Below are 14,733 nucleotides of genomic sequence, written 5' to 3'. Positions count from 1 at the left end.
TGAGCCAGGAGTATCAACAGTAAACATGCTGGAGGAACCCTAAGCACAAGCCAGTCATGTGAGCGAGCCAGATAGGGTATAACGTTCCCATTCAGCAACGTTGTGATGTAAGGTGGTAGTGCTTTGTACATAAACAAATACCAATGATTATTGCGCCTCTATGCAAGAGAAAACCAACCAACTTTATCATACAGGATATTGGCTAAATACAAAGGAAATACTGAGAAAGACTTGTTTAGTGCAGACTAGTGTTGCACCAGTATGTATTCTTTTAGACTGACACCAATATACAGTTGTTTTCTCTCCCACCCATGTTGCATTTTAGTCAAAACAGGTGAAGCTTTTCAGACATGCCTATCATCAGATAATCAAGTGATCGGGGGATTTCAACATTGCCTGAGATGTATTATTATTTTTTTTATCCACTTTTTCTCCCATTTTCTATTTTTCTCCCATCCCAATTTCGTATCGTCCAATTCAACCCTCCCCTGTCTCGAACGCTGTTTCTTGCCTCCCACAAGCCGGCTGCAATGTGGACGAAGCCATACATAGCACGAGTCCCCTCCGATACTCGAGGTAGCAGCCGTCGCATCTTTTCACCTGCGCGACGCGATCTTTCAGCGTCAAGGGTCTGCGCTTCTTGATTCTACTGCGCAGGCGCACCAACCGACCTGTAGGAGTCACTGTGCACAAAGTCCGATCCCCACCCCTCAGTTTTCCCTCCCCCTAATACTGCCAATTGTATTAGTACGGACGACCAGCCAAACTGAAAACAATGTGGAGAGCTGGGCTCGAACCCAGCGTCTCCAGCATTGGTGGTGAGTGCCTTGCCCACTGCACCACCTAGCCGCCCTCTGAGATGTATTTGTAATGTAATGTATTTAATGTTGAAGTGATTCTGTTGGTCACTTGGCACTTGGCACTGGTAAAAAGGTGATAAAAATGCCAATTCTACCATTGGCGAAATATCGGCCTAAAATTTTTTATTGGACCAATTCCAGTTGTGCTTTTTATAGCCCAAATCAACAAATATTGATTGCCTACTGATATGTCAGTGTATTGGCTACATTTTGTGGTGGTCCCCTAAAAAAATCTTCCTTTGAAAAAAGGACAAATTCTATCAAACTCACGTAAACATGTTTGCAAAAGCCTTTTTATATGGGGCTTATCTGTATTTGTTTAATCCTCCTCAGGGGTCATGGATGTGGGGTCGCGAGGGGCATGGGGCCATCCTAATGGTCAACTGTGACTCAGAACGCTCCTATTGGAAGAAAGTGGACAGTGAGCAGAGTGAAATCACCAGAGTGTCTGGTAAACGCCCCCCCCCCCCCCACAAAACCCAAAGTCATCACAGCTCTGCTGATGTTGACACAGACTGACACAGCTTCTCCCTCCCTCTCTCTCTCTCCCACCCCCCCCCTCTCTCTCTCTCTGTCTCTCTCTGTCTCTCTCTCTTGCTCTCGGGTGGAATTAACATTGAGAAACAACGTGTCTATTTATTTGTTTACCAATGGTGATGTCTTGTGAGTGGTTTTGAAAGATCCCTTGTCGTTCTTCCCGGGAACAAAGTCAATAGAATGGAAATGTAATAGACAGGGACGTCGTTGGTTTCCATGTATGACATGGGGGTGATAACAGGCAGTCATCCTGGCTAATACCAGTGACTCTGTCAATTGTGTCAACATTTTGTTGTCAACAAACCTCCAAGTTGGAAATATAAATATTCGAAGTCATTCTAATTTCAATGTGAATTTCAAAGCAATGGCTTATGGGTAGACATATAGCATGACTGACTAAACCAATTATTCTGTTCTGTTCTGCTCTATTATTCTATTATTTTCTATTCTATTCTATTCTATTCAACAAGACTATTTTATATGATTTTAACACATATGTGTGTCTCTTCAGATCTGAAGGACATGTCCCCTATGGTTCTGAGGACCAGGGGTCCTGCCACTCTCCCAGAGGGCTACAAGCTGACCATGCACATCTCCCAGGGTGACGCAGAGAGTGTCCGTGTGTTCAGGCCCAGAACCAAAGGGATGTCTAACACCTTGAGTGAGTAAATACTCCTGTTGTCAGCATCAGTAGAGAGGAAGCCCCTAAAGGACATGCTGTAACACGCTGCAATAGGCCTTGAAAGGCATAATAAGCCTTGTAAGTTACTTTGTAAGATGCAGGGTCTCAGCCTTTGCCCAAATATGGACTTCCTTGTCGCAGTCTGCGGTAGTTAATGCAGGTTTTTTGAACATACAACAACGTCCATACATTGCTCTCTTAGTTGGCACTGGGTAAAGATTCTCCCTCCGAATTGAAACAATGATTTTGCTAACAGCGTTTATCATACACCAAGAAACAGATACGAGTGACTCATACTTGAAGAATTTGACCCTCCCCCCTTTGTTTAAACCATAAATAGACACATGCATATGTTACAGGTACCAGGATATGGCACCTGATAGCAGATATATGTTTAACCTATGAAACAGGTTGTAGTTAGTCATTTGACAAAGGAAGGTGCAGACACGATGTTACTGACTCTGGGTCCTCCCGGTTGTCTTTCAACAACGTTTATTTATTCCACAGAATAATCAATCAATTTGATTGATTGATTGAAAAGTTTATTAACAGATTGCAGAATGGGTACAGTACAGTACAGCTCAATACAATTGTTAAGAGGATGCAGACCTGAGAAAGAATTTCGTCTTGTTTCCATCAGGGTCCTCCATTTTCAATTCATCATATGACACACACGACATACAGATAGACAGTACTGCTACATCTATACATTTATGACATACCAGATTTCAAATACAGTACTGTTTGTGATACTAAAAAAATCCAGAAAAAGAGTGTATATACATTTGACATAGAAACTGTGCATTGGGGGAGGTTGGGTAGGTGGGGTGGGGTGGGGCTGTACATTGGAGGTGGGGGGGGGGGGGGGGGGGGGGGGTCGGTTGGGTAGGGGGGGGGGGGACTGTACATTGGAATACTGACCTACATTTGACATAGAAACTGTACATTGGAGGAGGTTGGGTAGGTGGGGTGGGGTTGGGTGGGGCTGTACATTGGAGGTGGGGGGGGGGGGGGGGGGGGTTGGGTACATTGGAATACTGACAAAGCCATGCTTGGTCTTTATTGTACAACTGGGTTAGGACATTTGTAGGGGCCAGTTTTGAATTGCAGTCTCCCGTAGGTGTTCTTTGAGAGTGTTTTTGAAGGTGGGTAGTGATTCACATTCCTTTACAGCTTTGGGTAGGGCTTTGGGTAGTGATCATGGTATTCACTGACCTTTGGGAAGTATTTTGACATGTACATGGGTACCTTGGTCGTGTAGTGTATCTTGTAGACCAGGCCCATTGCAAGTTGCTGTACTCTGTCATCTACTCTAAGCCATCCTAGGTTGGCAAAGTGTGCAGGGGTGAGGTGGGTTCTAGGAGTCAGGTCAAGCAGTAGTCTGACTAGTTTGTTTTGAGATGTTTGTAATTTGGTTTTTAGTGCCTTTGAGGTGCTTTGGTACCATGAGGTGCAAGCATAGTCGTAGTACCCTTGAATGAGTGCTCCTGCCAGAGTCTTCAGGGTATTCTTGTTTACCAGGGAGGAGATCCGGTACAAGAATCGAGTTCGTTGATTGACTTTTTTTTTTATTTATGTTCATTGTATCATCATTGTATCATCATTGTATCATCATTCTATAATCATTGTATCATCATTGTATCATCATTGTATAATCATTCAGTTCAATTAGTTACATTACTTTAATACATTCAATTATAATCCCATTCTTGTTATTAATTCAAAAGCATATTCATCATTGCAACACACATTCTACCCTTTTAGGATACCCTGGTTCACTTCAATAGCATTTTCCTTTTAAATGTAGTTATCCAGTATTATATACTGTACATTGTGATTACTTATGTCTTTATACATATTTGGCGTCTTAAGTATAAGCACGTGAGAAGAGAAACATTCTCCTGTTAACCTCTGTCTAGACATGTCTAGGCATGTTGGAAGAGACCATCGTATGTCTTTTAAACAACACTGTCATTCTCATTGTCTGTCAAACAATTCCTTAAATCACCAATAACTTAATAAGTGTTACCTTTATCATCAGTCATTTATCATCAGTCATATCCACTATTCTCTAGTATACAGAAATACTACACATAGTTGTGTTCCGGTTCAAGTTCTATTGAAACTCAAATGTGCAATGCAAGTGCATTTATATATCTATATATGTATCGGGCCGTTCTCAACCCTACTAGGAATTTGCTAAACCGTGACCATGGTATAACTCAAGGGAATAGATTTATATTTACATTTAACGGAGGGCGCAATAGAGAGAGAGAGAGAGAGGGAGAGAGAGAGAGAGAGAGAGAGAGAGAGAGAGAGAGAGAGAGAGAGAGAGCATGTGGTACCGCTCCGGTGTTTAGCCACCTCCCAGGTAGTGTAAGCTAAAGTAATTTCCCTCTAACCGTCTTGTACACAATATACACATTTACTACACAGCAATTCAACCCAAAACAGTATGTATTTCAAAACATAAACCTTTATAATCCCCTTGGAGATACTTAACTCCGACACGTTAGTGATTAAATGGACAATTGTATTCCAACACTCTATTTAAATGTACCACGAAACATGGCGCCATCAATAGACGGTCTGCTTAAACTTCTTAAACTTGACTCAAACATCGACAATAGTTACTTCATTTGAACCCTCGACATTGCATGTATCCTTGTTAACCTTTATGTGTGTTTTGTAGTATATTACCCACCTATGAAACAGGTTGTAGTTAGTCATTTGACAAAGGAAGGTGCAGACACGATGTTACTGACTCTGGGTCCTCCCGGTTGTGAAACTGAGGTCGCCTCGTGCGTCCCTAAGCACAAAGTACGGTTCCCTGGAAGGCGAAGCCACTAAACACCAGTCCTATACTGCCACCTATTGACCAAATTATGTTAATGTCTCCCATTACATATTTATGACTGTTCTACCTTGTTTCTGATGGAGGTAATCCTGTACCAATATGTTCACACTGTTTTGACACATAATCTAAAGATATTAACGTGATACCACTTCTAGTGGGCATCACACATACCGCCCTTTAATGACAACCAGCAGAAACTGAGTAATGACAAAAACAATGGGTCTCATTCACCAAATCAAATCAAATCAAATTTATTTGTAAGGCCCGACAACACACGTTAATGTCCCCATGGGCCGGACACGTCTTCTTTAAACAAGTCAAGAAGAAACATCACAATAAATCAAGAACAAAACAAAAACACCATAAAGTCCAATTTCTTTTTAAATAAATAAAGTAAATGCAACACTCCCAGACATACCCCACGCGAAGGTAAGGAAAAACTCACTAAAACCTAGCAATAGGAACAAATGCAGAGGAGAGAAACCTTAGAAGGGCCATTCAAGGGGGGATCTCCCTTCTTAGATGTCGGTGATAGTAGTGTTGCAATAAAACAGGCAAAACAGTTGGTAAGCATGCACTCATATGTGTAATGAAACACAGATAAGTGCATGCAATAGCAACTGAACATTTTGAAAGATAGAGCTGATGCCGGATCTATTTGAGGCAAGGGGGCGGCGCAGAGAGGGTCGCATGTCCCCTCACTAACGGACTTTGTAAGACAAAAGATCGGATTTTTTTTTTGCTAAAAGCGTTCGCGTTGCTCGCCTGGACATGCTACTATTTCCAATTCAAAGGTATATAATAGGTATTATGTTTCATCATGAATGCATGAAAGGGGGGGGTCGTATTTTGATGCTTTGATCACCAGCAACGGCATACGTTTTGGAGTATGTTACATAATGATCGTTGCGATCGATGTGAAATCATTGTTGGATCAAAGTAGGATTGATGTCATATAGTCCTTACCTTTACTAGGAGGTATCCCAAAAAGAATATTCCAATTGTCTGATCGCGATTTCCAGTATTGATGTCGATCGGGTCCCTGACATGAAGTGGCACAAAATATGCCTCAAGTGTGTTGAACGCCTTTCGAAGTGGTCGGATGAAGCGATTCACTTGGCTTGGTCTAAATTCTCCGCCCGGACCATATACGATGTAACACACAATGTGAAATAAGGTTTCAAAGGATGGGCGATACTTCTACCTAGCAGGATGCGGCCGGTATTGCACTTTTGGGATCTCAGAATGATTTCCTATGGTAACACCGAGGTCCGTGACATTGCCTAGAATAAAAAAATAGAATAAAAGAAAAACGATGAAAACCCGACTATACTCGGGTATGGCGCTCAACCGCTGGCAGGATAACCGGACTTTACTTGGGTCGGGCGCCCAATGTGTTAAGATTTGATGCTAATATAGTATGACTACTATAGGGCAGCGCAGTATCTGTGATCAGGGGCATAGCTGTAGATTCTGGGCCCCATGAAAGAATGTATTTGTAGGCCGCCAAAGGATGTGGCCATTTATTTATTGATGAAAACGCATAATATGGTTTTTACCTATACATTCGGATCAGCAGTTCAGCACCTGCACTGTTGGTGGGTGAGCCTACATTTACATTTACATTTAGTCATTTAGCTGACGCTTTTATCCAAAGCGACTTACAAGTTCTGTATGACAAGCCATCAGGAAGGGCAAAACTCTATCAGCTGAGCAACAATGTTCATCAAAGTGTTGAGTGCTACAGTGTAGGTTAGTTTATTAGGACAAGTGCATGACAGTACGGTTAGTTAGGGTTAGATTTTTTATTTTATTTTTTTTTTATTCAGATAATGGTTGAAGAAGTGCGTCTTTAGTCGACGGCGAAAGATTGGACGTGATTCGGCTGTCCTAACTGGGGTGGGTAGTTCATTCCACCATTGTGGGGCAAGGACTGAGAATAGGCGACTTCTCTTTGATGACCCTCCCGGAGCTTGGATAGGAGTAGGTCTGAGGCGGCCAGAAGATGCAGAGCGTAGGGGTCTTGAGGGTGTGTAGTTAGAGACCATTGACCGGAGGTAGGCGGGAGCGGTTCCCTTTGCCGCACGGTATGCTAGGTCGAGGGCCTTGAAGCGGATTCGTGCAGCAATGGGGAGCCAGTGCAGGTCCCTAAGAAGTGGGGTGACATGGGCCGACTTCGGTAGGTTTGAGATCAGGCGGGCCGCTGCGTTCTGAATGAGTTGAAGAGGCTTAGTGGCAGTGGCCGGGAGGCCAGCGAGCAGTGCATTGCAGTAGTCGAGGCGGGAGATGACTGTTGATTGGACGAGGAGTTGGGTGGCTTCTTTTGTCAGGAAGGGGCGTATCCTTCTGACGTTGCTCAGGAGGAATCGGCAGGTTCTGGTCGTCGCTGCGATGTGAGCAGAGAAGTTCAACTGGTCGTCGAGGACAACACCAAGGTTCTTGGCGGTCGGGGACGCAGTCACAACTGTATTCTCGACTGTGATTGAAAGGTCGGTTAGGGGGGAGGATTTGGCCGGCAGGTGGAGCAATTCTGTTTTGCTTAGGTTCAGTTTGAGGTGGTTGGACGTCATCCAGGCTGAGATGTCGGACAGACAGGCCGAGATCCGCTCAGAGACGTGGATATCTGAGGGAGGGAAGGAGAGGAAGAGTTGAGTATCGTCGGCATAACAATGGTAGGAGAAGCCATGAGACGTGATAATGTTACCCAGTGATTTAGTGTAGAGGGAGAAGAGAAGGGGTCCTAAAACCGAGCCCTGGGGGACACCCGTCCGCAGGGGGCGGGTGGCCGACAGGGTCCCTCTCCATGACACTTGGTAGGAGCGGTCATTGAGGTATGATGACAGCCATGTCAGCGCAGAGCCAGCCACTCCCATTCCTGCGAGGGCCGCAAGGAGGATCTGGTGGTTGACTGTGTCGAAGGCTGCAGATAGATCTAGGAGAATCAGGACAGAGGAGAGGCCTTTCGCTTTTGCTAAGTGAAGTGCCTCTGTGACCGCAATGAGGGCTGTCTCTGTGGAGTGACCAGTCCTGAAGCCTGACTGACTAGGGTCCTTTAGCCTAGTAAAGGATGTCGCATTGCGTTCATCTTCAATGAATGAACCAATGCAATAGTCTACCAAAGCCCCCCCTCTCTCTCTATATATCTCTCACACACACACACACACACACACACACACACACACACACACACACACACACACACACACACACACACACACACACACACACACACACACACACACACACACACACACACACACACACACTTCAGAAACAAACATAGTATCAATGAGAGCATCAATAATACACCTGAGTGATGTCTAGTAAAAAATAAAAATTATATTTTTTGGCCCCCCCCCCCCCCCCAGTGCTGGGCCCTTGGAATCATCCTAAGCCCCCCCCCCAGCTACGCCCCTGTCTGTGATCTCCTAATAAAACAAGTCATTAGAATAATATAAGCCTACTATACGTGCGCACGCATGTGTGTGTGTGTGCGTGCTGCGGCAGGTGGCCAGGAGCGCACAACAAGACGGTATAAATCAAATCAAATTTGTATCCGTCGCAAAGCGCTTCCTCGCTACCTGTTGAATACGGGACAATGCCGGTGCATCACATTATAATGAGCTGTAGGGGCATGTCTGTATGCAAATGAGGTAAACAGGAACGCGCGTTCAAGTTTGTGAATGAGTGACGTATTTCATTCTGGGGATCGCAGCTGAGATAATTTGGCAAGTTAAGACAACCTCTTCATGCGTTGGTGAATCCGGCGGTAATTGTCATCGACTTTCTCTTACGACCTTCCAAGGAGGTTGTCGTAAGAGAAATCTTAAGACAATGTTGGTGAATGAGATCCAATGACTTCAAGTTGATCTCCTATCCCACCAAAGATATTATTATAAAAGAAGTAGTATATTATTTGTTAATTCATTAATCATTGCATTTATATAGTGCAGTGTAGAGCTGAAATGGCCTCTTCCACCAACAATGTGTATCACCCAACCGTGGGCTCCTGCAGGCTCAATGGCTGCCATACACTGGCAACCAGGCACACAACACACATACTGTACAATGGCTGAAAGGCTCGGGAGATAAGGATTGATTTTCATCCACTCTTGTGCCTCCCTAGAACTGCTGACACACACTGGGCTTAGGAGATGAAATGATGGCTCATGTTTAAAGCCATATAATTTTAACTGTTTACTATTTTTAAAACTTTTTTTCCCCATGATTAACAGTAATAGCATAATCTCAATATATCTCTCAACAGATTACTCATATTTCGGAATTCTAACCACTCAAATCTGTGTTTGTTTGATACAACGTTTTTTTTACCATATTTCTACACATTTCCGCCGCAACATTACTCGACGAAATATCTCGACGAAATACCTCTGAATACGAATAAAAAAAAAGATTAAAGATTCGATGACTAATTCGGCCAGAAACGGCTTTGAGGCGAAGCGTTACTAAGCGCTCATAGATACCTAAATGTCCTGCGGGCGGTTCCAAGTGGTTATACGGCTGGAATCTTGAACTCTGGTCGCTGGTGGGAGGAGGACCAGACGTGCTCCGTGCAGTACACTTCCTCGTTAGAGCGCGCCGGCTATGGGGGGCTTGTGTTTCGGCGTATGGCACGCTGTGGACTACGGGGTCCGGTTCGCCTCTGGTTCTGTTTTGAAAATCCACTCGCTCGAACCCAATTTCCCAATTTCCCAATTTCATGAAATAATAATAAACACAGACACCGCTGTGCTCACACACACACACAAAATATTTCAAAAAAGTAGTTTTCATGACCAGGGGTCCGGAGAGGGATGATTAGGTGACCTTGATGTCGAAGACCTGATTGGGAATTTGGCCTGGAATGTTGGGGAACCCACTACTCTTTATGATAGAAGCCCTGGGTTCAGTGAGTCGGCACCTGGGTTTAATCTCATCCGCATTTGTAGGGGCATTACTACTGGCAAGTCCAGAGGCCATAGTGCTCCCTGCTGGAGAACAACACTACCTTACGATAGAAGCCTGGCCTGGGGCTCAAACCCACAACTTTCCTATCATGAGCCCGGAGCTCTACCCATGTAGCCAAAAATACCTTTGAAGGATAATACCTTTTTAGAAATAATCCTTGAAGTAACTTTTTCTCTGCATCACTGTTTGTGCAGTTGTTTGCCTTTGTGGAGCAGATTATATTCACAGTCATCACCCCCCCCCCCCTCCCCTCCCCACACACCTCCAGCAAATCTCCTCTTCAGTGCCTTCGTGAAGGACTACCCTCTGGTGCTGAGCAGGGAGGTTCTCTCTCAGGAAGTGCCTTACCTCGGGGGCCTGGCTGAGGTGAACTTCTACGTGGAGGGCCTCAGGTTCCCTGACAAAGACTTCGACGGACTCATCAGCATCAACCTCAGCTTGCTAGAGCCCATTTCTGAGGTAGGTGTAGAAACCTTGTCTATACAATAAGACTATGATCTCTCGTGGAAGTTTATTGGGCCTCCAGAATGTCAAGCCAGGGTACCTACTATAACCATAACTCAGAAGGGGTCAAAGCGTATGGCACGGCATCAGTACGAGGAGTATTATAGTTGTTGCCCCTCTTAGGCTGTGATCAGATTGGACACCTTTGTCTTGTGCTCAAACGTGAAGCGCGATGGTGTACATAGAGAATCAAAAGTGCACTGGGTGCACAGGGCGCAACGAGCAGGGCCGGACTGGGGAAATAATTCATACCGGGAGATATAGCGCGAAATATAGCCCCAATCAGGCCACCTTTTAAGCGGGGGGTCTGGGGGTCCCCCACCCGGAAATGTTTTGTTACAAAGACTTAATTTCCTGCATTCTGGTGAATTTTAGTGCATGTGAATCACAAACTAATGAGCCAACAATTGCTTAGTACAATGTACTGTTATGAACCTCAAATAAAACTGTTGTGGCACTAGCAATGCTACACTCTCCACCTTCAAAAAGAAAAAAGCAAGAGCACAACATATTTTTCTATTTACTATTATAATACAGTTAACCACTCTCTCCACCTATTCAAACAGAGCAAGAGCACAATACCATATTCACTTTACTGATGCACTACCCATCAACGGTTAAAATAGCCCTTTACACAAACATTAAATAACAGACCTTTCATTACAATACTATAATAACAGTAGCCACTGCCAGAATAGTGACACATGTATCGCACACGCATGCATGCACAACGAAGACAGAAGATTGCGTTGTCTCAATCATTTTAACTATAAAATGAGCTCAAAGTATGAGCTCACTGACTGAAATTTCCAACAAAAAGCATCAATTGTCAAATAATATTGATCACATTAACTAGACTAGATGTTTTTGAGGAAATTAGAAAGGGAACAACAACTTAACCCTTGTGTCTGATCAGATTCTTATTTTTTTGATAACTTTGCAGTGATTATGTTTGTAGCCAATGTGGCAAAGGTGTGTAATCTTTGAATTATCTTGGAATTATTTTGACTTTCTCTTTCATACATTGTTTATTCAACTTCAGCCCCAATCATAACCACCACATATTGTTTTTTGTAATGTCAGATTTAACAGTTGTACAGTGTTTCCCCCCCAACCCCTCCCTACCCAACCCCCACCACACAACCCCACCCAACCTCCTCCAATGTACAGATTTCACGTCAAATGTATATACTCCCTTTTCTGTACTCTTTTTGTATCACAAACAGTACTGTATTTGCAAATCTGGTATGTCATAAATGTATAGATGTAGCAGTACTGTCTATCTGTATGTCATGTATGTCATATATGTCCTGATTAATTGAAAATGGGGGACCCTGATGTAAACAAGATGAAAGTCTTTCTCTGGTCTGCATCCCCTTAACAATTGTGTGTATTGAGCTGTACTGTATTGTACCCATTCTGCAATCTGTTAATAAAGTTTTCAATCAATCAATCAATCAACAACTCCTTTCAGAAAAGTGGGTGTGCCATCTGCCATTCCATTCGCCGCCTCCGCTGTCAATCAGTTGTATCGCCTGGTCCCGCCTCCACCAATCACAAGCGGCAGCACGGCTCCATTGTGTGTGTGAGAGAGAGTCAGATAGTTCTCCAACTCTCTCGCAGACAGTGAGAGGTTATCTAACTATCGCGCCGCGCCGCCGCCACAACTAGAAACAATGGCCTGACAAAAAAAAAAAAAAAAAAAGTATAATAAAAAAAATATATATATTTCTTTTTAATATATATATATATATATTTTTTTTTATCTGTGCAGGCCAGGCCACCGGGAAAACTCCCGGTGCTCCCGATGGCCAGTCCGGGCCTGGATACCACCGTTTACCATTGCTACCTCAGCTAACGTTATATAAGTTACAGTAATTACTACCATTAAAAATTATTGCTCACAGCCCTCCAGGCATTGCTGTTCATATGTCAGTCATGGTAAGACCTGTTAGACAGGTCGTACAAACAAGGTTTGTCGGAAACTGCCCAAATTAGCTTCTCCTCCATTATCGATTGGTTTGTTTTGCTGTAAATTTATCTTCAGATACCTCAGATTTGTAATCCATCCCCTCGGTTGATTTGATTGGTCCGTTGAAGGTGACATTGACGTTTATGCATCCCACGGCTAAAGTTGAAACTTTTTTAACTGAGAGTAACCGAAGCGCGTAGTTTTTTTAAGCGTCCAATAACTACAGATGTTTTTGACAGGGTTTTCCTGAGACGCCCATCTTCACTGACAAGGTGGTCTTCAGAGTGGCACCCTGGATCATGACACCCAACACCCTCAAACCTCTGGAGGTGTTTGTCTGCAGGTGAGAGAGGACATGATGATCATATTGAAGGGGATGAGAATCATAATTATGTTATGTTATTGTTATATGTAATCATATAATGCAAAAAAACATCCCAGGAGTTCAAAACTTTTAATCCTCATCTCATTGGTTCAGATTTGGATTTTGGGTAGTTGAAAACCAAAAAAAATGGATTAGGATCACCTTGATATCCGATCAGATAATAAAATACAAGCTTTAATCTGGATCAAATCTTCAAAACGGGTAGTGTGGTGGCCTATTTTGTTTTCAACCAAATGTTGATGACATAAATGTTTATGTAATACTCATACTGTAAAAGTATCACAACAAAGATTGTCAATCACAAATGTAATTTAGATTAAAGAAAAGATATCTCCAACAGAAAAAAAGTCCATCATCTGTCATCACCTTAAGCAAACTGAAACCTTACTTAGAATTCAGCTCCTCAAAGCACGCCTGGATGATCAGCTGCCTTTGAATGAATGTTTTTTTGTTGTTACCCTAGTGGGAGAATATTTTTAAAATTACAATTCCATTATGATTTTATGTCCTTTATGTATAATTAGACATTATTGATGTCTCTGCAATGTGCACTGATATTCAGGATCTAGTAATCTTGAAAAGTCTGAATCTGGATCAGGGTGATCCTATCCTGGATTGCTTTGAAATACCGGGACAAAATCTGGCAGAGTTGTCTGATCCTGGATCATAAAAAATATGATCGGATCAAATAGGGATTACAAGTTTTGAACTCCTGGGCCCTGGTTATGCAGATACAGATGGCATTGATCAGGATTCAATTAATCAATTAGGATGAATTGTCTATGTAATGTATACAGTTATAAAGGGGACATTTGGAAGTCTGACATGTTATTTAGATGCCGGGGAAAATTACACGATAGGCACTCCCTGCTGTTTGGCCAGGGGTTTGAAATCTCCAGGTTAACCCGCCTGAACAAGCTGGTCAGTATTATTGCCCTTGGTTGGCAATTAATTAATTACGCTGCTGCAGCCTTGCCACAGGGTTGGGTTCTTGACCTTCGACCCTGTGATGTTGGGGGCTGTGACATTTTTTTTTTGCTTCCCGTCGGTTCCCTGGTGGCATGTGGGATGCGCGCCCAAGTGGTCGCGGGTCCTTCTGAACGAAGGTAAGTCCCACGGTCTGCTCACCCTGTACGTTTGAGGTGCTAAACCCTCTTTGCACAGTCGGATCCGATCTCCCTCCCGTCCTCCACTAGGGAGGGCCGGGGGGCTCGGGTCCTCCCGGTTCTGATGGTTGTAGGGGGCCTCAGCGGGTCCATCTGTCGAGCTTTTCGCTCTGCTCAGCTCCTGTGTTCCAATAGAGCAGAGCGTAAAGCTATACGATCTATAACGTAAGGTTATCCTATAACCCTAGTTATATGAGTATAGCGAGCGCTCTGCTCTGACTCACTGAGGACCCCATGGTCTTCGCCTTCGGTGGTGAAAGACTTGGGAAGGAGCTGATTGTGTGGCCACGACCCCGCTTATATGTGGGTGTGGCCAGGCGGAGGTAAATAGGTGTGTACATGTGGAGAAAGTTTTTCATTGTTAGAATGGATAAAGGGATAGTTCCAATAGAGCAGAGCGTAAAGCTATACGATCTATAACTTAACAAACATGCTCCACAGATACACAACATAACACAGATACACAGAAGAACATGTTTCCATTATGACTGCTTCCTTGCACATTCACAGCACGACTGATAACTACAAGTTCCTAAAAGGAATGAGAGACGTGGTGCAGAGCAGCGGGAGCAAGCTGAAGATCTGTCATGAGTACATGCACAGAGGAGATCGCTGGATGCAGGTAATAAAAACCATGTGGAAACACCCTCAGGACATTCTGCCTGTATTGACAAAACACTGACATTGATTGGTAGAACAAGCATACTGTTGTATAGGGATGGGGAAATGAATTCACATAATAATCATGATTTTATCTCTCAATTTAATTCAAAATTGATTCACAATTTTTTTTATTGCAGAC

At 43.5% G+C, this 14,733-nt stretch overlaps 1 protein-coding gene across 1 annotated transcript in view; it reads left to right on the top strand.

Moving 5' to 3' along the window:
- padi2 (peptidyl arginine deiminase, type II) overlaps positions 1-14,733 on the top strand; it is a 34,869-nt gene that overhangs the window by 7,656 nt on the left and 12,480 nt on the right. Inside the window, exons 5-9 of the mRNA XM_084317187.1 lie at positions 1,194-1,311; positions 1,909-2,058; positions 10,173-10,363; positions 12,620-12,723; positions 14,442-14,553. Coding sequence (XP_084173313.1) covers positions 1,194-1,311; positions 1,909-2,058; positions 10,173-10,363; positions 12,620-12,723; positions 14,442-14,553 — 675 coding nt within the window. The remainder of the gene's footprint in view (positions 1-1,193; positions 1,312-1,908; positions 2,059-10,172; positions 10,364-12,619; positions 12,724-14,441; positions 14,554-14,733) is intronic.

This window comes from Notolepis coatsorum, assembly GCF_963971535.1.
Source record: "Notolepis coatsorum genome assembly, chromosome: 6".
NCBI lineage: Eukaryota > Metazoa > Chordata > Actinopteri > Aulopiformes > Paralepididae > Notolepis > Notolepis coatsorum.
This window is presented reverse-complemented; position numbering and strand designations above follow the sequence as displayed.